Source organism: Dipodomys ordii, unplaced genomic scaffold, assembly GCF_000151885.1.
Source record: "Dipodomys ordii isolate 6190 unplaced genomic scaffold, Dord_2.0 Scaffold87, whole genome shotgun sequence".
NCBI classification, from domain to species: domain Eukaryota; kingdom Metazoa; phylum Chordata; class Mammalia; order Rodentia; family Heteromyidae; genus Dipodomys; species Dipodomys ordii.
In genome coordinates this window covers 1,208,421-1,233,254 of record NW_012267303.1, presented here as the reverse complement: position 1 = coordinate 1,233,254, position 24,834 = coordinate 1,208,421, and the positions used below count along the sequence as shown (strand labels likewise).

The following is a 24,834-nucleotide window of genomic DNA, read 5'->3' as shown; positions in this document are numbered from 1 at the left end:
AAGGCAAGCGCTCTACCACTGAGCCATCTTCCCAGCCCCCCAATCTACCTCTCTTATAACACACACACACACACACACACACACACACACACACATACACGTGTGCTAATCCAAGAAGGACAGAGGGTGACAGGCAAGTCACCATGTGACTCCAGCACCCCATCACAAGCCCTTTTCCATCAGCTCAATGGCACCTCAAGCCTTCTATACCCCGGGCACATTCTCTGCCCCCAAATCTGTTCATACGCATGTACCCTATCTCAGTAACTGCCCCACCACCCCACTGCCCAGCCACAGGCCGGCTGCCACTCTTCATGGCCCTTCTTGCTCAGCCCATCCACAAGCCCCACTCTCTACCCACATCCCTTCCTTACTCCTGTGGTCCCTACCCTCCCACCTGCTCTTCCTTCCTCCCTCAAAACAAAGGCCACAGAGACTTTTCTTTTGGGGAGTTTGGCCTCAGGGTCCTCTACCACTTGAACCATACACCCACTGCCTTTTGGTTTCATTTATTTCTCAGATAAGGTCTCATGCTTCTGCCTGGGTCTGGCCTAGGAAGAGATCCTCCTATCCCAGCCTCTCATGTTTGAAAAATACTGAGATTGCAGGTTCACACCCCAACACCTCGTCTATTCTTTGAGATATAGTTGTACTAACTTTGCCCTGGCTAACCTGGAACTACAGATCCTCTGACCTCTGTCTCCTGAATAGTTGGGATGATAGGCCTATGCAACCATGCCCACCTCCAAAATGAATTTCCAAAAGCCTAAGTCCCATCTTAGAAACCCCCTGGTCTAAAGCCCCCTCGCTGGTTTTCCACTGCAGCCAGCATGACATCCCCAGAGCCCGTCACTGGCAAGCTTGCAGCCACAGACAGCGCCGGCCCACACCACTGCACGGCGGATTCCCGCCCAGCTTTCAGGTGGAGTTGGATGAAATGCCACCTTGTGAGGCAGTGTGCCCGCATCACCAGCTGCGGTGAGCAGCCCCGCAGCCCGCCCCACTCCAGTCCCATGCTGGCCAGCACAGGGGTGTGTGAGACACACTCCAGACTGAGTGCAAAGACAGTTACTCTCTTTAAAATGATTACGTACTGGATTCCTGGTATACTATTTTTATAATCCAGGTTACTAAATAAAGCACATCAATGTTAATTTTACCTGCCACTCGGTACTTCCTAGTTATAACAACAGTCCACGTGGCAAAGCACGAGCAGTACCATTCTCTTCCCCCACCCCTGACAGGGCTATCCCCAAACATGCACTGCAGTGCAGAGTTCCACAGTTCCTCATGTGCAGACGGCGCAGAGTCCAGTGCGTCTTAAGGGCTACCTGCTGAAGCTCCCGGCCCTGTGACACCCGCAAAGTGCCAGACGCTATTCTAGAGCCGTTCTCAATGCCTCTCTGTGAGTGAGTGGTGAGGCTCACGGGGTCCATATGCTGGCCGCAGGCCCCTGCCATGCAGAGCCCCAGGAAGTCTGTGTAGTCCCAGCACTGGGTATGCTCCTGTCCCGTGCCTGGGCGGGAAGGAGGGGCTCCTGGGAGAAAGGCCCTTCTTGTGTGAGTCCCGGGCCCCTGACCTGTGACCTGAGCGCAGCGGCACTCCGGGGCCAGCCAGGCTCCACTCCATGCAGCCAGGCCTCTTGACTGGCTTAGCTTCCACTCAGCTCACCTCAGCCCTGGTCATGGCCTCACTCTGTCACCCACGGTTACATCAGAGAGCCTATCTTGAGGCCCCAGAACAGCACCTTGACTCACTAACACCCTGCCTTACCTTCTTTCCCAGACCAGACCACCTCACGCCCCAGGACCAGACCCAAGCGCGTCCCCAGCGTGGACCCCGAGCAGACGCCCTGGCTCAGCCCTCCCCGCCTCCCCATGCGTCCACCACGCATCACTTCCATAGACAATGCCAGCACCCTCCAGACCCTCTACCGACACCCAGATTGTGAGCGAGGGGTCTCCGCTTCGGCTGAGCCCACCACCCCACGGGGGGTTTCTAATAAACCCGAGTTGGTGCAGAGCCATCTCTCTGTCTACTCTTTCTCTCCACTTTTTCTCTAACACCCATCCCCTGCTGACTCAATGCAGGCACCAACTCCCCCACTTCACTGCGCAAGCAACCACAGCCCCAACAAAAACCCTAACACTGCCCGCGCGGGGCTGTTGTTGGGGTGGCTTAGCCAGGGGCTGCTCTCCTTCAAGTTCTCCACAGAAGCTGTCAGATCCTACTGGAAATAATTCACCCTGCTCAGGGAGGGGCAGTGAATTTCTCACACCACATTTTTTAATTGAGATCAAGGAAAGGCCAAATACAACTCAAAGTAGTGCCAGGTACCACATACTCACAAAGCACTGCTGGCACTGTCCCTCCCCACAGGCCTCCAGGCCCAGGATGCACACAAGTGGGGGGACAGGTAACACAGCGCCACCCAGTGGTGGAGCTCCGAGGAAGGGGGAGTCGCTCCGCGGCAGGGCAGAGGGCCCGCAGGAAGCCAGGACAGCAGGACAGGATCCAAGGAGCGGGCAGAGGCTTTGGGGCCACAGGGCATGAGGCATGAAGAGCAAAGAAGGGGAGTGGTAAGAAACACAGCTAGAGGATGGTTCAGACTCCCCAAAACCGTGGCCTTCACCCCAAAAGTGAGATGCCGTTCAGGAAGGATGAGCAGAGAAAGGCCACCACCTGCAGGAAAAAATCCAAACTGCTCTCTGGCCACAGGGCTGTGCCCCGACCCCCACCAGCTGCAGCATTTGCCAGCTTCTATGCGATTCCACAGGGGACCCCTAGCACACTGCCACACACAGCCCGGCCCACCAGCAGCTCACCCCAGTGAGCCTCCCACGAGGCCTCCCTTCCCCCTCCCACACTCAGCATGGAGAAGCTCCCCCCGGGGCGGGAGTGCCACCACTCAACACAGCCTTCGGTACTTAGCACCCAGCACCAGGCAAGTGTCTAAGGAAGGGTTTCAAAGAAAGGACCAGACAACTCCATCAGCAAATGGATGCACTCATTAGTAAAGAACAAATAAGTTAATCAGAATAAGAAATGGACTCTTATCTCCAACCCCCCCCCCCCGCCCCAAGTGGTGCTGTGGCACAAGTGGTAGAGTGCTCGCCTTGAGCTGAAGAGCACAAGGACAGCGCCCAGGCCCAGAGAGTTCAAGCCCCACAACCGACTGACAAAAAAAAGAAAAGAAAAGAAAAAAAAGAAACAAAGAAAGAAATGGCTATAATCTTGTTAAAACTGCCCACCAGCTTTCGAAGAACCCAGAAAATTTTATGAAGAAAACCTAGGCAGACCACACACAGGAAAAGCAGGATGGCCTGGTGTGAGTTCAGCAGCAGCACAGGGCCCCCCCCAAATTGCTGTGTGTCCAAGGTTACTTCAATTCAAAAGCTCTGATGTGGATGAAACAAAGAGCAAAGACTAATCAAGTCAAGAGCTGCCATCAAGCCACACGGAGCAGCAGGGAGCCATGGGGTCAACACACCACCACAAGCACACAAGCCACAAACACTTAACACCAGCTAACCCCAAGGCCTTGCGCAGGGACTCATGCTAAGGTAGTGCTACAGAAGGTGCTCAAGGCACTGGGTTCCGGGAGGTGCTCACAGGGAAGTAGAAACAATAAATGAGATGCTAACAAGATGGGAAACAGTATAAACTCTCCAGATAACAGCAGAATGGCTGAAGGAACATTCCATCTTTGAGAAAACAGAAGAAAGGACTAATTTAAAGAAGACTGCAGCCAGGTACTGAGCTGGTTGGTAGCTCACGGCTGTCATCCTAGCTACTCAGGAGCATGCAATCTGAGGATCGCAGTTCAAAGCCAGCCCAGGCAGGAAAACTGGAAGTGGTGCTGTGAGCTGAAGAGCTGAGGGACAGTGCCCAGGCCCAGAGTTCAAGCTCCATGACTGACAAAAAAAGCCATTAACAATCACTTTAAAAAAAAAAGTAGTGCCCCAAGAAAAAATGTTTACAAGAAGTAGAAATAGACAGATACAGTGTTAAGATAAGCTGCTTAAGCCAAGGTCATCTAAAAAGGAAAAGGCACTGGAGGCCTACCAAAGACACAGGATGAACTCCTCCGGCCACCAGGAAGGGTCAGACAGCAGCCACACAGGTTCGTTTTCCTCTCCCCTCCTGAGCCTGGGCTGAAAGGCCTGAAGCAGGCACCCCCAGCGGTCACAGTGGGGCACACTGAAGTCTAAGCCCAACCTTCTCACATCCTACTGTTGTTAACCGTGAGCACACGTTACCCCCGAAATACTCAGCCCCCACTGTCAAACGAAAACAATAACCTCACAGCGTGCCATGGGAAGTGGTCACACAATCCACAAAGAACACCTCACACCACACCTGGTGTACAGTCGTGCATTATAAATACAGGCTATCAGGGGGAGAGTTCTTCTTGGGTCAAGGTAGAAGCTTAATGTGGGTCAGTGGAAACCTCCACCCAGTTCAAGTAGGGCCGAGGGAAGAGCTCAATGAGTTCAAGGGGGAGCGCTCAACACAGGTCTCAAAGCCATCTCAACTCAGGCCAAGGGAAAACTCAACTCAGACCACAACCCAGGTAAAGGGGAAGGGGAAGCCCGCCCATACCACAGTGGAAGCTCAATCCAGGTGGCCACCGCCTGGCATGAGGACTCACACTCAGCCACAACCTCTGTAGAAAGCGCGCCCTGTTCCACAGGTTTTCAGAAACTACACAAGTACGCCGGACACTCATTCTGTAGGATCTGCTGCTACAGATTTTCTTCCTGATTCAACAAAGTTCTGGACCTGGGTCCAGCCTTACGGGAGCTCACTCCATACTGTGACTGAATGAAGTAATCCGAAGTAATTTTCATTATCAGTAAAAGTGTTTTCCCTCCAACTCAGGAAAATGAAAGCGATAAGAAAAAGTTAAAATGAAAATAAGACTTCTCTCTCTACAGAACAGATCAAATTGGCCAAAGCAAATTTAAAATGTCACTGAAAGTAACTGTAAATTAAATGCTGCATACTAAAGATCAAAAAATGACTTTGTTAAATAGTTATTATACTTTAATATTTGGTTTATGTAATGGAGACCGTTTTCAAGCATAGAAAACTCGAAAAGTTTTAATGGCTCCTGATAGAATTGACACACTCAAAGAAATCCACATCTTAGTAATTCAACAGACACTTTATTGAGTAAATAACCATGAACAAACGAAGAAAAGCGTGTGCTTTGCTGAAGTATTTAATGGACTGATCTAGAAGGACATTAAAGTAAAGAGAGAGCAAATGAAATTCAGTGGCCTGCGTTCACAAAGGTCTCGGGGGCCACCAGAGAGACACACAGTACAGTGGACCGGGAGCAGAGGCTGGGATGTGTGTCGCCCACGGACAGCCAGAACACACAGAATCCACCAATGATGGGGACGACCACACTTGCTAGGAAACAAATTGCTAAATGGTGAGCATCAAAAGAAGCTAGAAATAAAATACCAGCAAAGTACACAAGCAGCCAGATGCCTGTAATCTTAGCCATTTAAGAGGCTGAGATTGGGACACAGTTTGAAGCCAGTCCAGGCAGAAAAGCTCACGAGAACCATTGTTACTGGATAGCTGGGCACAGTGGAGCATGCCCGTCATCCCTGCTGGGACGAGAGGCTAGACCAGGTGGATGGCAGTCGGGAAACATCAGAGACACACCCGCAAAGAAGGGGGGCCTAATCTCAAAAATAAAAGCACAAAAAAAAGGGCCAGGGGCCTGTTGAGGTAGTGCACCTGCCTACCAAGTTTGAGGAGAGGGAAGAGGAGACGGAGAAGGGGGAGCAGGAGAGGGGGAGGAGAGAAGGGGAGGAGCAGAGGGAGGAAGAGGCAGCAGCTGCAGCAGCGGCCCACAGCAAGGTTAATACAGATTTGGGTTTACAAGTAGGAAATACTTTCATGTAAATCAAACGGCAGTTCCTAAATGTGACAAGTATGGTAATAAAACTAAGTTCAATAAGGTCATCCCAAAGTCCAACTTGGCTGCACTGTCAAACAAAACCCACTTGGATTCAACACAATAAGCCCTCTGCCAGTGGCTCCTGTCAACTGTCCCAGGAAACCATTTCTAAATGGCCTGGAGAATCAGACACAGCCACAGCAGTCAGCAGAGGGGCGGCCAGTGAGCAGTTCCACACCGAGAGGGCTGAGGAGGTCGCAGACGGTGAACGTGCCGGCGCCTCCCGGCCTGCAGGCTTCAGATGCCAGCCTCTCACCCAGCCACTTGTGATCCTCATGATTCACGGACAATCCCTGCGTCTACTCACCACCGCACGCCAGCTCCACTCGCCTCATTAGACCTGAGCCTGCTGTGACCACAGGGTGTGCAGAGAAGAAAGGGGCAATGCCGGGGAGTGAGCAGACAGGAGGAGGCGGCGGCAGGGAGCCCAGGCCTCCATCAGGCCCAGAGATGGCAGGAGGGAGTTCCAAACAGCTGCAGTTCAGACAGAGCACAGTAATTCACTTGCTGCCGGATTTCAAAGCGTCACCCACACATTGCCACTTCCAGGCCTACAGCAGAACTATCACAAAGGAACAGAAGCCTGATTAACCTCCCCAAAGCACAGCTCTCATCATTCCACTCCCCTGCCCAAAACCTGCCACAGCTCCCAAGTACCCACAGAACCAAGTTCAAGTGTCACACATTATTCACACCTTTGCAACCATTCGCACCAGTTCCTTGATTTGACTGACAAGGACGCCAAGGCAAAGATGGATTCTGTAGTGACAAGGTCTGCAGCTGACAGAGGCAGGCCTGAACCAGGAGCTCAGCACCTCCACTGCCAGGGCTGTTTCGGGTTGGGTTGGGTTTGTTGGGATGGTTTTTTGTTCACAGTACCATAGCCGCTTCAAAACCCAATGCCTGGCCCGGCAGCCTGCCCACTGAAACCTCACCCATCTTCACTCTTGGCTTTTCCTACTGCTGCTTTCTTCACAGAAGCGCCACTCCTGCAAGGTGCAGGCTGGTCCCCACCCTCTCAGACTCGGCTGGCATCAGGTCCGCTCTACCCACTGGCCGACCCAGAGGCCATCCGCACCGTGAGCATCTTTCAGAGTGTCCGGCTGCACGCGCCGCTTCACGGACAGCCCAGGGCGCTGCACGGCCTCCTCCCTGCTGCCGCGCTCTGCTCAGGACAGCCACGCCATCTCCATGCCGTCAATCATGCCGGGAGGCAAGAAATACCCAGGGATGCCAGGCCCAGGGAGCCCCCCAGCTCACACTAGTGCTTAGCACTATCCAGCACAAGGAAAACACCCTGAAGCATGAACCGAGTGCAAAGCAAATCCGCTGTCGTGTCGTGTGCCTCCCCAGGAGCCTCAGGGCAGCTGGCAATGCTGTCCTTGGTGACAAGTCCTGTCATGTCAAGTACCAGGAGTCAGATGACAAGACGCTGACCCAGCCTGGCCATGCTAGCAATGCTCCCCAACCAGAAGCCACCAAAGCGGGTGGGGTAGCTCACACCCCAGTGAGAGGACCCTAGAGGCAAGCCCCGTACACTTGGCTCAAGATCTGAGATAAAGCCTTAAGGGCTGGCCTTCCAGACTGCAAAATCACCGTGATGCTGCAGGGACAGTGACAGAGATACACGTGGAGAACAAGGCAGGAGAGGGCAAGCACACAGCAGCGCCCATCGCCTGACACACACCACAGGGAGGTGACCCTTCGCCTCACCAGCACCTCCCAGCCCACTCAGGATGCTAACCAGGGACCAAGGAAACCAGGGAAAAGCACAGAAATGCCAAGAAGAGATGAGCTGTTCACACATTGCCTTGAGCCTCTTATTTAGCCAGATGTCAGCAGTACATCAATACCAACATCCAGGCTGTGCCCCATAGCCCCCGTGCTGCCCATGTGAGGGAGAAGACAGAGCTGACCTTTAAGTAAAGCGTGTGATCATGGGACATGCCAAAGAGACACCCCTGGATGGGCCCAGGAAGGGCTCACCGTTTAATGATCTTAAAAATAAAAGACCCTACCGGGTGCCAGCAGTCACACCTGTCATCCCAGCTACTCAGGAGGCTGAGATCTGAGGATCGTGGTTCAAAGCCAGCCCAGCAGTTAGGTCCATGAGACTCTTATCACCAATTAACCAGCAGAAAACCAGAAGTGGCTCTGTGGCTCAAGTGGTGGAGCACTAAGCTGAGGAGTTCAGGGATAGCACACAGGACCAGAGTTCAAGCCCCATGACCAACAACAACAACCAAAAAAAAAACAATTAGGTCATAATCAATACATTTTTGCTTTTGTTTGTTTTTAAAGAAAAGAGCTGGGCACCAGCAGCTTACACCTGTAATTCTAGCTACTCAGGAGGCTGAGATCTGAGAATCGCAGTTCAAAGCCAGCCCAGTCAGGAAAGTCTGTGAGATTCCTATCTCCAATTAATCACCAGAAAACCAGAAGTGGCACTGTGGCTCAAGTAGTAGAGCACTCAGCTTGAGCTGAAGAGCTGAGGGACAGCACCCAGGCCCAGAGTTCAAGCCCCACAAGAGAGAGAAAGAAAAGAAAAGAAAGAAAGAAAGAGAGAGAGAGAGAAAGAAAGAGAGAGAAAGAAAGAGAGAGAGAGAAAGAGAGAGAGGAAGGAAGGAAGGAAGGAGGAAGGAAGCATGGAAGGAAGGAAGGAAAAGAAAAACCCTCCAATGACAACTTCTGGTCTTGTGCATTAGGGAAGTTGGAGTCACGGTTGCTTGGCAGATGGATGTGCTAAATACACTGAAATAACCTAACATGGTTTGCTATGTGTTATTCGAATCTCACTTCAACTTTTTTAAGAAGACAACTGTTCTTGAACATGTAATGATACGTACACCACTCGGACACTCAGCAGGGCGCGTCTGCTGAGCATCTCCTTACCCTGGGTTCTCCTCTGCCAGGTAGACACATCAGTAAGGAAAAGAGCACAGAGCGCCAACATGCTCATACTTGTTCTTTTCAAAGAATAGGAAGGAGACAGTACACTTACACACACCTATATGTCCTTACCAAATATGTGCAGCCATTTCTGGAAGGAGACCAGAAACAGCAGGGTGGCGGCTGGATCTTGAGGGAGACCTGTCACTGTGTGAGCCATCAGGGAGCATCTCAGAGCCTCCACTTTGTATTAAAATGCAGCTCTTTCAATTAAAATAATGAGTGAATGAAAAATAAAGAATAAGTACTGCTGGGCCCCAGACCCTACAGCAAGGCTTCAGAATTCCTAGAACCTCTTTTCCCAGCCCCAAAACATCAACAAACACCACTTTTGTTACCAGAGTTTATGTTGCAAGTCAACATGACTGTTAAACATGTCTAGGTCTTGATTAAGCCTATCAATTAAATATTGAGTTAGACAGATAAACAACTCTAATAACAATTTTAAGCAAGGAACATTTTCAAAACTTTACACAGCTATTTAAAAAATGATGGTTAGGACGAAGGTGGCAACGTGAAAAGCTTATTATGTAATATTAACTGGGAATAAAAGGCTAGCCTGGGGGTGGGGACGCCGCATGGCTGTGTGCCAGGCCATGATCTGCTAACCGTGCCCGGCACCGTCTTCACACGCCTCCAAAGCAGTGCCACCCGTCTCTCAGATGACAACACCGAAGCTGACGGCGCTCATCAAAAACAGGGACGCTGTCCAGGTTGCTCTGCTGAGAGATGGCTAAGCATGGCTGCACTGGACCCCACCCACACCCATGTCCTTGTCCCCACTTTAACTAAATCCCAAGATCCGACCCAGCCAAGGTGACAGGGTAACTGGACATTAAGACTTCTCGCTTTCCATAATGTAGTTGATCTTATTTTTATAACCTAAAACAAATGCATGGGTTCAATCTAAAGTTAGCCCATACGACCTAGTGAGGGTACTCTACGCCACACAGGACTTGGAGATGAGGCCCACACACAGGCCACTGACGGCAGGTGAGGTCATGGGGGTTGGAGGGTCCCAGTCTGACAGCCCTGGCAACTGCACACACACACACACAAACGGGAGCGACAGTGCACAGCACAGGCAGAGTGATATCTTTAAGCGCAAGAGTCCTCACCAGAAAATGAATCAGCCAACACCTTCAGCACGGATTCCCAGCCTCCAAAGCCACAAGCATGCCAGGTGTGTAAATCATGGGTCTGGTGTTTGATCACAGCAGCCCCGGCAGATGAGGGCGGTAACCTTTTTGTTTTTACATTTTTAGAATATCTTGTCCTAAGAAAAATGGCCTTGTGGGTCTTGTCTGTTTGTCTGTGGGGAGTCCTTTTTGGCTGTTTGGCTTTTGTTTGCTTTGTGTGTATTCTGAGACAGGGTCTCCCTGTGTAGCCCGCGGTAGTCCAGACTGTAAATTATCCTGCAGCAGCTTCCCAAGCGCTGGGGTTACAGGCTTGGACCACTACTCCCGGCTGACATCCTGTCTTTAAGCATTCTAGACAAGTTTGAACTTTTTTTCTTTAGGATCAATTTCAATATTGTATAGAATTGTACCAGAAAGTCCCAGAGTCTGTATTTTCCTCAAGAGTTGGCTAAAAGCCATCAAAGCGTCACCTAGCCCCACCACATGTTACACAATAGAATCAGAGGGTGGGGGAGGTACCACGCTTTGCTTTTCTGCAAGAGCCCAGCTTCTTCTTTATTCTGAAATGTGCCGTCCAGGGAAGCCAGGAGGGATGGCCACTGGACCGTCCAGCACTCCCATCCCCCACGCCGCTAGACATCAGACAGGACGCCACAGTTTCTTCATCAGCTTGATTTGATCCCATATCAAATTTCTTTTGTTATTCTTTTTCTACTTTTTTTGTTTCCTGCTTCAAATTTCTAAAAATGAATTTTTCATTTCCCTACCGAAACACGTAATATAGTATATAACATAGAGAACCCTAAATTAAATCAAACGGTTGCTACGCTGGTTTCCAACAGGCAGATGGCCCCTCAGCCTTCTAATCTCATGCAGACGGCCCTCGGTGTTTTCCAAGCCTCACCTTACTCCTCTGCAAACTGTGATCACCAGCTCCTACCACCTCACGTGTCACACAGACTCAGTGACAACTGAGTAAGACATCCTGCAGGAGGGGCTTTGTGAACACTGATTGCCACCCTGGCAGGGGACAGCAAGGCAGCACAGTGGACAAGTAGTCAGAGCACCACACGCAAAAGGATTCATTACATAGACACGGAGCTAACTCCTTAGCACCTAAGGATCAGCTCCCAGTGAGACACCACTATCACATCACCATACTACCACCACCATACCACCACACCACTACCACCACCACCACCTCCACCACACCACCACCTCCACCACCACCACCACCGCTATCACCACCACACCACCACACCACCACCCTTACCAACACCCTCACCACTGTGACCCAACTATCACCATTACCAGTCAATGGCCCTCACTACCATCTCCATCACAGCCTTTACCATACCATCACCAACATCACCGAACCATCCTCTGATATCACCCTCCCGTCACTACATCATCATCTGTCACCATCCTCACCGTTACAGTGACCATGACACTCAGCTCTGTTAAAAGTAATTCTTGCTTTCTGTGAGGAAAGTCCACCAACCTGGACTACACTTCAAAGAGACGTCGGCTTTAGTGATGACAAGACACAGGCCAGGTGCCTACTCTTGGCACCGCAGGTCGATGACCAGCACCTGGCATGTACACGTGACTCGGAGCTTAGATTCCTGATGATAACTGCTGAGCCAGAGAGCCACCTACCTCCAGACGCCTCCCAGGGAAAAACAACCCCTGCCCAATTAAAGGCCCTTCAGTATTGTTTCCTGCGACCTGCAGCAAACACGTAGCCCAGGCAACCCTTACCATGTGTACCCATGTTGACTGTTGCCCCAGCCACCCGTGTAGACTGGTGAAGCGGCCGTTGACAGCTGTTGGCCGCTCCATCTCCACTGCACAGATGCGCTGTTACAGGTTCCTGGAGTTCACGGACTCATGGCCTATGAGAGACTCACAGTCCCTGCCAAGGCAGTGAGCACAAACTCCACCCTATTCAAGAACAAGTACAAATGCTGAAGGAGCAAGCGAGGAGTGTCCAGCAGCTCTTACATCCCCTCTCCACTTTCCTTCTCCTCCCCTCGAACACGAAAACATATGCCAGTCTCATAATTACCCAATCACTTAATACCCAAGTCTACAGAAAGTAGAATACCCAAACCTAGAGAAAAAAGGCAAACTGCAAACTGTTCCTTTAAAACTATACAGTAGACTTAAAAACACATTTTATATTTGCTCTTAAGATTACATACCACAATTCATTACTCAATAGAAACAAGCTCTCTGAAAGGGCCTTAAAAGGGTCCTATTAAACCAATTATACACTCAACTGTATTAAATGAAATACTTAACTTTCAACAAATCATATTCACTATGGTCATTTGAAGCTAGTGATATTACATGCTGCCCAAACACCACACCTAGCAGTGAAAATGGAAAATCACACACACACACGCACACACACACAGACACACGCGCGCGCGCGCGCGTGCGCGGAACTGACCATGTGATATACAAGAGCCCAACAGACGGCAGGACAGCAGAAAAGGCGCCATGGAGAACTTCGTGGACTGGCAAACACTGACTAACACAGACTGAGTCAGATGAAAAGAGAAAGCAAATCTACAACAGATACAGTGGGACAAACGATTTTTAGTCTATTGTATTTATAACCTTTTCAGTTTCTGCAGCTTTTAAAAATAATCCCATTGATAACATTGCAGAAACCTATCAATGAGAAAATAGCACAGAGAACTGGCAGACATGCTCCTCATGGGGGGGAGGGGCACAACAGAGGCCGCCGACACTGGGGAAGTCCACAGACTAGCAAAGGCAAGCTAAGAGCTAAGAACCCACGATCTGCAAACCAGCATGGGCGTGCAGCCCTTGCCTGTCCCACATGCACTGCTAGGGCTTATACTGGAGCATTGACCTGTGGGACAGGCAAGGGCTACACGCCGGTGGAGGTGGTGAGGGGTGCTCTGGAAAGAAAGCAGAAGCCAGGCCCAGCGGGAACAGGGCATGCTGTTCACAGCCCAGTCAGGACAGCCTGACCAAGAGGTGGCATCTGAACAAGGATCTGGAGGAAGCAAGTCAGGCAGAGCTCCAGGGCTGCGGGAAGGGAGTGTGGAGGCCCTGGCCATGCTGGTGTTCCCCACAGAGGAAGGAAGAAACGAGGCACCGGCACCCATCTACAGCGCGGACATGAGGAAGCGTCACCCGAAACTGAACTGGCTCAACAGGCTCAGACTCTAGAGCTCAAAGCGGTCCGCACCTCTGATCAGACGGGATGCAAGCAGGCCTACCTAAGCCACTAGGTCAGAAACAGAGGACCACGGAAAAGAGACAGACAGACAGCCAAGTGGAGGTACAGAGCAGGGGGGACAGGGCACAGCAGGGAAGAGGGAGGCGTGGGGAGAGCAGGGGAGAGGAGGCTGGGGGAGGGAGAGAGGAGGACACATCCCAGCCTTAGAGACCAGCAGCGGGCTGTGGCCCAGACACTGGGTGCACAGGAATGATGGAGGAGGAACTTCCACAAAGACTAAGCAGAGGTCTGTGTCCTGTGCACTGGAGTCTTTACATTCTAGTAACTCACAGCGGCCCTGTTCAGGTAGGCAGAGTCCAGAGCTGGATTATCTAGTACTCTCTCTGTATTTCTCAATTACCTCTTCAGAGCCTGTGTTCACCTTTCAGTGAACACACTGAGCACCAACAGGCAGACACAAGCATCTACTCACACCCCAACCCAACGCATGGACATGGAGCTCAGAGCAGCCCCATGCGCTGTGCGTGGCACGGGCTGCAATGTCCATGTCTGGCCGCTAGAGGGAAGCACGGGGCGCTGGCTGGCTGGCTGCAGGGAAGGAGGCCACAGCTCAAGGGAGGCATCCCTTCAGCAAGCCCTCTCCACCTGGCCCAGAAGGCAGAGTCTCATCAAACACCCCACACACACACCAGGAGGGGAACATTTGGGGCCTCTGGAAAGCACTAGTAATGCCCAGTGTGATCGCCACAAGGCTGCCAAACCCACGGCTTACCTAACCTTGCTGACTTCCTCAGCAGGGGACCAGGGGGGGGGGGGGGGGGGGGGCCGGGGGGGGGGGGGGGGGGGAGGGGCACCGGGGGGCGGGTGGGGGAGGATGACTAGCACGGGGTACACAGTGGCAGCAGCAGTGGCAGCAGCCGTGAGCTCGCGTAGGATCTAAATACACCGCTCTCCTGCTCTGGTTCCGAGGGCCATGAATCTTGACTCCTCAGCAGCACGGCCACGCTCTGATTGCTATGCTCCCCAGCTGCTCCCCTAACCTTGTGGTCCCCAGGTTACAAACTACGACGAAGCTTCTCTCATTCCACAGGGAAAACATCCGATCATTCAGCCCCCAACTCTATCAGCCCCACTGAACAGTGCCTGGAAGGCACTGCCCCAGCCACCTACCCCCAGACTCAGCTACCACCCTGACTTCCCTCCCTTTCCCGTGCAGCTGCCCGAGGGGGAAGGGACCTGCCCAGCCCACTGGCGGCACCCGGATACAAGGCCTTCTTGCCACGCGGACTCTCCTCCCGCCCCTGTCTTCAGGGGGCCAGGATCTTCTGCAGCCGCTTTCCCTTCCTCCACTACAGCAGGCTCTAGGCCTGCAGCCCTCCCCGCCCTGGCCCCTCTCCTCGGAGTGCCCTCCTCATCCCCAAGTGCCGCCCTTTGTACAGGCCCAGGGAAAGCACCCTCCTCCAGTGGGGGTTTGCCAGCATCCACTCAGAAGCAGCAGCCAGACATGCCCCTCTCCCCATGCACCAACTGCCTTTTTGTTTTTGTTTTGTGTTTTGGTGCCAGTACTTGAACTCAGGGCTTTAAGTTCTCACTCCTTGTTCACTCAAGGCCATTGGAGCCACACCCCCACTTCTGGCTTTTCACTGGTTAACTGGAGATAAGTGCCTCATGGATGTGTCTGCCCTGGCTGGCTCCAAACTGTGATCCTCAGATCTCAGCTTCCTGAGTAGCCAGGATTACAGCCACCAGCACATGGCACCAACTGCCAGCTGATGGCTTCAGAAGTACTAGAGGTGCATCTGTCTGTCTGTCTGTCTGTCTCCATGCTAGAATGCCACTTCCTTGGGAACAGAGCCCATGCAGGTCTGGCTCCCTGTTCCTTCCCAATGCCTGCAAGCAGCAGGTGTTCAATAAACAGAGACTATAGGAACTTCACATGAATTACCTCCTTCCTGCCTCCAGGGCCCTGCAAGGCAGGCCTGAGGGCCCCTTCGCAGTGGACAGGCCGGAGGCTGCCACCCGGACAGTCAGTCACACACCAGGAGCCGGGGCACGGCCCATACCACAATGGGCGCTGAGTGCGAGTGGTCGCTGTCTCCCGCTATCGCAGGCCCGGCAGCAGGGCAGGGCTCCAGCAGACATGGCGTCTGCTCACCTCAGCTCTCCCCAAGCACAGCTCCCACCTTTGTCACCTTCCTCCCTCCATCCAAAGCTCTGACCCTGGAGCCCAGACAGGATGCTCACCTGGGGAACAGGAGCTCCGCTGTGTGCCTGTGTTCACAGCGAAGGGAGACGCCTTCTGTCCTGCTGCTTCTGAGGCTAGCAAGTGCCAGCGCCGAGCTGCACAGCGCATCCTCCCGGGCCCCACCGCCGCAGGGCAGCCTCAGCAGAGCGTGTGGCTCGCATAGCGCCAAACGGCACTCCATTCACCAGGCACACGTGAGAAACACCGCCTCCAAGTGCCATTTCCTCAAAGCAGGCCATCTTTGTATGAGTAAATATTGAGTCAACGGGAAGAGAGGAATGAGCTGTTAAGTTCTATTTGCTACTTTCATCCCTAGGCTCCTAACAGAGCATAAGCTAAACAAAGAAAGCAGCCCTCGGCCGGACGTTGGTATTTAGCAGGTAGGCGTGTTTCTGGGGGCATTCTGCACACCAGCAATTTGCTTCTCCAACATTGGCAAATATTTGCCACTTAGGGCTTTACAAAATGTGAAGATAATGTATTCCACTGTCCTCAGAGCTACCTTTAGGCTTTAGGAAAACGAGCAATTTACTGGCTATGTTTTCTTTTGCCACTAAATATAAACCCAGTAATTGTTTTTCTTTGAAACCTCTGGCCTTAACTTTCTGGTTTCAAATTTGATATTTAAATAGAATTCTGAAAAAGGGAAAAAAATCCATAACTGCAACCAACCTACCAAAATAATTTGATTTTGACATGTTAGCCTTCCAACCTACCCACACAGGCTCACATTCTTTTAACACGCATTCAAAGCCTTATATGGAAGTATGATCTTATTTTTCAAACAGTGCTCCACTGACAAAGACCACAAGAAGATTCCAGCTGCTACTCCAAGCCTGACCAGAACGGGACACCCATCAAATGAGCCTGTTACCGTCTGACATTTCCTGCTGCCGGCCTGCAACTGGGAACAACTAAACACAACCAGGAAAACACCGATTCACTTAGCATTGATCACTAAAGGAACCACGCTATAATAAGCAGCATTATAAAAACAAAGTTATTGGGGAATAGGGGCACACACTTGGAATCCCAGAACACGGGAGGCTGAGCTTGGCTGATCATGACTTCGAGGCCAGCCTTTCAGAAAACAAACATTTCAGAGTGAGAACATTTCAGAAAACAAACATACACAAAAACCAAAGGAAGAGGATAAGACAAATGGAAGTAAAAAGAATAATGATGATGAAAGTACATGGTGGAGACATAGTAAGAGTTTGCAATATGCCTAGCACTGCCACAAGCTTATTTATCTGCAAACTCAGTCCTGCTGTCATCAAGTCTTTCGGATGAACAAGGCACAGGTTCTCATGACAGCAAACTCGCTCAAGTTCTGCACCAGGCAGCCCAACACCTGAACCCGCTCTCCCAGACACCAGTCGAGTCCTCCTCCAATATCCAGAGGGCAGAGGAGCCCCTGGCATGCCAGGAGAGAAAGGGCCTCAGCCCCCTCAAACCGCATCCCCCTCGCACAGTTCACCTTGGTATCCTGTCTGTGTAGATGGGACGTGCAGCCACCCCGTCCTGAAACCAAAACTACAGGCAGCTCCCGCTCTTCCCCATTCCCGTGGAAGGATGCTCTGCAAATGCCATCACCAGAGTTCAGACACCAAAGAAAAGTTCTCAGTTGTCCGGATTAACAGAGAATCAGTGATACACCTGCCCACCAGTAGAGGGCGTGTGTAGCACCCGTAGGTGTCCACAGAGCTCAGCGGTGCTCTATAAACGACTGTGTGAAAACGTACAGTTAAAAGTGAGGTGCAGAACAGTGTTGCCATCCACATGGAGAAGGAAAACATCTAATTCAGACTCCAAAGCCTCTCTCCACGCCGCTGCTAAGTTACCGAGGGAAATACATGGTTCATTGCAAAGATGTGGCAGCATCAGCACCAAGTGATGAACGTGGCTACAACAAGCCAACGCCACAGGCCTCCACCCCTGGCGATACCTTCTCAGGAAGGAGCACTGACGAATGCACACTGACAGACATTCTGTAAAGAACTGCCTATGAGATCAAAACCACGAGAGGCGGCTAAGCCACTGTCCCAAGTCAGCAGACACCACAGACACAGGATGACCAAATGAAATGTACAGCCCCATTCTGAACTGTGGACTAGGAAAAAAGATAAAAAGCATATTCTTGGGATAACTGTAAAAATGTAGATATGGATTATAACAAGAGTACTGTTCAAAGAGTTTCATATCAATGCCCCATTTCTTTGTTTTGACAACTGTGCTATGACTATACTGGGAGAATGTTTTACTCTTTGGAAATACACAAGAAGATCTTTGGAGTAAAGGACAAAATATTTCCACCCACTCTCATGCTCTCACACACTGACACACACAGTCACACACACACACACCACACACACACACACACACACACACACACAAATGCACATGCAGAACGTGACAGAGCAAAATGTAAGCAACTGGCACACACTGCAAAGGATATCTGAGAGTCACTTAGACTATGCAACTATTCTCTATGTATAAAATTCCATCCAACATATTGTTCAAGACGAAAGCAGCACAGGCCCCCTCCAGAAGGAAACACTTGGAATAGTGAGAAGGCAGGGTAAGGGGTTCGTTTCCATTACACACCCCTGTGTGACATCCGTGTTACGGTACGTAACATACTGTACATTAATGAATCGAAAAAGGATGAAAATTAACAAGGAAAACCCTTCACAGCCCAGACTCAGAGTGGAGCTGTACCTTAGGAACTGTGAGGACTCTCCAAAACAGCCGCAGCCGCAGCCTTCCGACCCCTGTGGCACCCTGGCTACCTCTCTGACTGAGAATCTTCCAGGAGCACATCTCTAACTGTAGTTCCCGCTGGCCCATCCACGTGCCCCACTTGCCACCTCCTGGCCGAGCTGGGCATTGCACCTTGGGCTCTCCAGGCACCCCATTACTGTCTAGTCACATTTGTCCCGGCTAGGAGTGCTCTCAGGACCAAGGCCCCTCCTAATTCTCCAAAAGGTCCAGCGTCTAGAAAACGCAGAGTGGCATCAACAGAGGATGGCCACTGGGCAGCAGGCTTTCAGGACAGCGGCCGGAAAGGTGTGCTGAGGCAATGGGGGGAAAATGAACCAAAAAACCCTAGGAAACGCCCCGGAGCCACGTTAACACAGCACACCTAGAGGAAACTAAGTACAGCCACGTGTCCCACGAGGTCGATTTCCCCCAAGGCACCTGCACTGGGGGGCAGAACACAAGGCCTCCTTTCCAAACCACCAGAAACTGCTCTCAGTTTCCAGCCTGCAGGGACTCACCGAGGTCGGTGTTGGGGCCAGCGAGCAACTGCTTGAACTTGTCCAGCCGGGAGGCCTCTCTGTTACTCCGTGCTGAGCCACCGAGGGTGATCGGGTCAGACGTCCCTCCCAGAGCCACGGTGGCTGAGTGTGGGAGAGACTGGGATCTCTGCAGAGGGATGGCGTCGCTGGCGCTCGCTGCAGGGGTGACAGAACAGGGGTGAAGGCAAGCACATGCTCAGATCACTCCTCACCACGCGCACTCCCTCTGAGCCCTCCAGGCCCGCTCCCTCCCCACTCCCTCCCTGGACAGCACCCTGTGAGTACCCCAGGCCCTGCTCCCTCCCTGGTCAGCCCCCAGTGAGCACTCTGGCCTGCTTCCGCCCATCACACAGCAGTAAACCAGTCTGCCTCGCTGCATTAAAGCAAATCGTGATAGCCGGAAGAGGCCAGACCAACTCCCTCAGGAGCATTAGCGGTGAGATTTCCATGGGGCCCAGGGTGCAGATCCGGCCAGCCAGGGTGAGAACAGGCCGACTGCTGAGAGAGGTGTGTGTGGCCACCAGGCCCAGCAGAGGAGACAGGCTGCTGCGTCAATATGGAAAAGGGTGGCCCTGCAAAGGAACTGGGGACAGGAGCAAGCGACCAGGACACGGCAAGGGTCCCTCTTCCCCGGCTGCTGAGCTTGTCTGCCTCTTCTGCCGCCTGAACCTTCCAGGAGCTCAGCACAGGGAATGGGAGGAAGGTAGGCACCTGATGACCCCCCCAACCCACCCCCAGGAAGAGACTGAGGTCGTGCCAGAGCACACACCCGCCCACCCTGCCCGGTGTGCCCCCGTTCTGCATACAGGAGCCCCCGACTGATGGAAACCCAGGCAGGGAGCAACATCGCATGCCCCATCCTCCCATGAAGACAGGCAGGGGACAGGGAAGGCCTCGGGCACTCACACACCAGTACCAAGGCCAACAGGCAGGAGGCTCGTCGAGAGACAGGGTGACTCCATTAAGGATGACCCCCCCAAAGACCCACCCTTTCCACCCAGAACTGTGGCCCCCAACTCTAAAAGAGGACCGCAAAGCAGCAGCAACATCCCCTGTAGAAACAGAGCACTGACCAGGTCTCCTGTGGCCTGAATGAAGGCACATCGCTGTCCCACAGAGAATGATGGGTCACCATCAGCCACCATCCACACCCACCTCACCACAGCTCAGTGACCATCAATGCAGGTCCAGCTGCATCAAGCCCACTGCCCACACCGCAGGGGCCTCCAGATCCCAGCTCAGCGAAGGACTTGCTTCCCACTGACCGAGCATCACTAAGTAAACAAAGTGCACCTGACACCCCTCCACCCCCCCGCCAGTGTGAACATACTCTTATATTCACTCAAAGACAATCAAGATATCTAGCAAGCCAGGTGCCGGTAGCTCACACCTATAATCCTAGCTACTCAGGAGGCTGAGATCTGAGGATTGCTGTTCAAAGCCAGCCCAGGCAGGAAAGTCCATAAGACTCCTATTTCCAATTAACCGCCAGAAAACTGGAAGTGGCGCTGTGGCTCAAGTGGTAGAGCACTAGCCTTGAGCTGAAGAACTCAGGGACAATGCCCAGACCCAGAGTTCAAGCCCCACAACCAACAAAAAGAAAAAAAGGGAAAAAAAAATATATATATATATATACATGAAAGTTAGGAGTCTAATGCTGGTGTCTCACACCTCTAATCCTCACTAATCAGGAGGCTAAAATCTGAGACTCGCAGTTCAAAGCCAGCCAAGACAGGAAAGTCCATGAGATTCTTAACTCTAATTAACCACCAGAAAACCAGAAGTGGAGCATTAGCCTTGAACAAAAAAGCTCAGGAACAGAGACCAGACCTTGAGTTCAACACACACATACACACACACACACACACACACACACACACACACACATGAAGAGAAGAGAAGAGAAGAGAAGAGAAGAGAAGAAAAGAGAAGAGAAGAGAAGAGAAGAGAAAGGGGGGTGAGGAGTCATGAAAGCCCAAAGGTAGAGACCCAGGGCAGGGTAGCCATGGCCACGTACTATACTGAACTCTCAGCTCAACCATCTGCCCAGGATGGTGGCCAAGGTTAAGGCCCAGGGGTAGCCCAAAATTCCCCAAGTGACACGCACGAAGGGAGAGGCAACAGATGCTCAGAGGAACACAGAACACCTGACTTATGTAATTGTAACCCCGGGCTGGGAAGGTGGCTCAGTGGTAGAGCGCTTGCCTTGCATGCATGAGGACCTGGGTTCGATTCCTCAGCACCACATAAGCAGAAAAAGCTGGTGGTGGAGCCATAGCTCAAGTGGTAGAGTGCTAGCCTTTAGCTGAAGAGCTGAGGGACAGCGCCCAGGCCCAGAGTTCATGACCAGCAAACAAACAAACAAAAAAAAAACATAATTGTAACCCCTCTGTGTATCAACTTTGTAATAATTAATGAAAAAAAAAAGGAACACAGAAGCAGGGAATGACATGTCCAGTAGGCAGGAGAGACAGAACTGTGCTCAGGGGACAGAACTCACTGGGATGCTCAAAGGAAACAGACTTCTCTTTCTCTGTGTAGCCTTCACAGCCTCACCCTTCACCCTGACCTACCTCAACAGGACAGAACGGGGACCACAGCCCCCAGATGCCTCTGGACGCTGTCCACTCGTGTGCTCATCTGTTGAAGCCTCAACCTAAAGTCCCTGAGAACAGGCACAGAGCACAGACTGGGTTTGAACCCCAGCCCCACCCCTGGGTGAGCAGCTCAGAGCCAGGGATGCCTCGCCTGAGAAAGAGCAGTAACAATGCCTCTGCCCTCCTGGAAGTTTGCTGAGTTTAAGGAGTCGCTATAAAGTTTAATGGGTTTATCACTGAAGGGGCTGGTTGCAGAACTTGCCAGACAGTAAATGAACAAGAGATGCCAGTATCAACATTATTATCATCATCACTATTATAATGGAGTTCTCAAAAAGGCTTGCCCCAAAAGGAAGCAGAGGAAAGAGGCTGACCCTAGGTAGGTAAAGGACCGCCGCCACCGACATCCTGGCCACTTCTCAAGTCACACTTTGGCTTACAGTAGGGGCATCCCACGTGACATCCCATGGCTCTCCCGCCTGGCTGCACACAGCCTGGCCTGGCCTCTTGTCAGGACCCCCAAATAGACACCTTAGCCTGGCCCTCAGTTCCTGCATCTAGGGTCTGGACCATCCCCAGAAATGGGGGTGTCACAGGAGCTCCACTCAGGCCCCAAAGATCTGAACAAACGGACGCCATGGCACATCATGGTTCAGCGTGAGCAAAGGAGCTAGCTGGAGAGCTGGAGAGCGTCTGCCCAAACTGATCAGGAGGCAGGAAGTAGACACCACAACTTGAAGCCAACTGAAAACTCCAAAGCGGATTTACTACTTCCAGGTCCAAATGATCAAGTAAAATGGTTCGTAGCACTCTCACCTGAAGACCTGGAACGCTCTTTAGAAGTCACCAATTTCTAGAGGGTATTTTAGTCTTGAAATATAGCCTAGCATAAAGCCTAGACATGCATCTGCTAGCAGGCAGATCCCAGCTCTCTCCCCTGTAGCTGTGGGGAGCACATGCTGACCCCAGGACGACCCTGGGGAGGGGTGGGCCGGTGGTGCCTTCGCAGAGGGCAGGGTTTCCCAAGCCCCTGTGCTCCCTGCGCCCCTCCCACAACCCTCCCCCCCCCCCAGCAGCCATTTGGAAGGAGAGGCACTCTGCTCCTCAGAGGAGCAAAGGAAGCACTTTGGGACACAAGGGAAAGGGCAGGCTGCCCTCCTGCTTGGGAGAGGCATGCCGGGTAGAAGATGGCCCTTGAGGTCTTCAACTCCCACAGCCTCCTCGGCGGCCCCGCCTACCTGCAGGACAGGCCGTGTGGCTCTCGCTGACCGACTTCACCAGCCGCAGGTCGCCGCTTGGGGCTGCTGGAAGCTCAGCCACAGGCGGCTCTGCCACGAGCTTTGGCTCCTGCTCGTGCACTGGCGGCTGGGGAGGAGCGGGCTGGCCCTGCCGCTGCCTGTGGTTGCGCAGGACGCGGTGGGCCGTCTCCATGACCACCTCCGTGTTCAGGCTCTCGGCCGCCATGGCCAGGAGCTCGTCGTCGTCCTCCCCCGCGTCCCACGCATCGCTCGTGTTGCTCTCAAACTCCTGGAACGTGCTGACCCTTTTGGCCTTCACCGGGGTGGTAGGCACCTTGGGTGTGGACTTGAGCAAGCTGCAAAGCAAAAGCATCTTTACTGCGCAGCCCAGAGGCTTAACGATGTTCATGCTGTGGGGCTGGGAAGGTGGCTCAGTGGTAGAGTGCTTGCCTTGCATGCATGAGGCCCTGGGTTCAACAACTCAGCACCACATAAGCAGAAAAAAGCCAAAGTGGCGCTGTGGCTCAAGTGGTAGAGCACTCGCCTTGAGCTGAAGAGCTGAGGGACAGCGCCTAGGCCCAGAGTTCAAGCCCCATGACCAACAAAAAAAAAAAAAGAAGATGCTTCACGCTAGATGAGGGTGACAGGAAAGCAAACACAACTCACAGGGGTTCAAAATAAGAGCAGAAAAAGCTCAAGAAGACTGAGTGACAACATCTCAGGAAAGGTCAGGCTAGCAGCTTCTGCCACCTGACACAGCCTGCAGGGCCGGGGCCGTGGTGCCAGGGACCGAAAACACATCCTCCCTCCCAGCATGTCAGCCAAACCCCTACGGGACAGCTGCGGGGCGCAGGGCAGGCGGGACTGTGCGGAGCACATGGCCGCTGATGTGCAGGTGTGAAGCATTTCCACTTAGAGGAGACTGCCCCTGCCATGGCCACACATCAGCCCCACCAAGAGTCAGGAAACATGTCAGACCAGAGTTGAGTCCTACACCCTCTGCTCTGGCCCAGTGATGGAAGAGCCAGGGCTTGGCGCAGAGAGGACAGCAGCCAGGCAGGGAGTCACGGGGGCCCCTAAGAACAGCTGGGGTCCAGGCCACCAGCCAGCTAGGGGCAGCAGTCAACCATTCCCGCAGGGACCCACCCCCCCTCACCCCACGCAAGGCTGGGGTCTGCCCATCCACTGCCCGCTGCAGCAAGGCCACAAGGACAGCAGTCACACACACAGCAGCCCAGACTGTGGATTGAGGAGGGACCACCGCCTCCCCCTCGGGGAGGGCAAAGGTCACTTACGTGCCATGTAGCAGTGGATCAAAAGGTGGGTGCTGGGCTCCGTACACATGCTGGATGCTGGCGTTTAACAGAGAGAGAAAGAAAGAGAAAAGACGTTCATTTCTTCTTCAGCTTTCCCAAGCTCACACCACTGAATCAAGAGAAGAGCCAGCAACCCTGGGCCCCCCGCCCCGTCAGGGAAGGCAACCCAGGACCCCCCGCCCTGTCAGGGAAGGCAGCACCCCATCGGCTGCAACATGGGCCCCTGCAGCAGGCCAGGGTCCTAGGACCCAGCTGAGCAGGCATGAACAGTGCCACCAGCCCACACCCAAGACACAGGCAAGGCATTCAGACCCTCTGGGAAAACAGGCCCCTTACAGGCCTGCAGCCGCCTCCCTGCACAGGGCCTCCAGTGCCAGCCCAGGGCCTGGGCCTCTGGGAGCACTGAGGGTCACTGCAGCCACGGCCCCAGCAGCGTTTCACAAGCAGGACTGGGAATTCTCATCAGGTATGACTCCGCCTGAAGACACTGCAGGACTGCCCAAGGAGACAAACAAAACTTCTGCAAAGACTAAATGGATTTACTCTAAAACTCTACAGTCATCACTGTTGATTTGGAAAAGTGACAGAAACAAACTAAGCCACATGGCACTCCGTCACTGAGTCCGGCCCTTGGCTGGTGGTGGCCAGAATGGCCTCGGAGAGGGAAAGGAAAAACGGAGCTGTCAGTCTACTAAAACAGACAGACTACAGACATGTCAAAATGTCATCAGGAAAGCCATTAAAAATGTGCCGTACAAATAAAAGCTAAAATTAAAATCAACTTAGTTACAAGGCAGGAGGAAGGAAGTAAGGGAGGGAGGGAGGGAGGGAGGGAGGGAGGGAGAGAGGGGGGA

The 24,834-nt window shown here is 52.6% G+C and overlaps 1 protein-coding gene across 3 annotated transcripts in view; it reads right to left on the bottom strand.

Moving 5' to 3' along the window:
• Positions 1 to 24,834, bottom strand: part of Tbc1d22a (TBC1 domain family, member 22A) — a 299,373-nt gene that overhangs the window by 254,882 nt on the left and 19,657 nt on the right. For 2 of the 3 annotated variants that reach the window (XM_013025776.1, XM_013025778.1), the window contains exons 2-4: positions 23,960 to 24,016; positions 22,665 to 23,020; positions 18,809 to 18,985 (exon numbers count right to left, since the gene is read on the bottom strand). In XM_013025776.1, coding sequence (XP_012881230.1) covers positions 18,809 to 18,985; positions 22,665 to 23,020; positions 23,960 to 24,016 — 590 coding nt within the window. The remainder of the gene's footprint in view (positions 1 to 18,808; positions 18,986 to 22,664; positions 23,021 to 23,959; positions 24,017 to 24,834) is intronic. The other variant, XM_013025777.1, reaches the window with a different exon arrangement.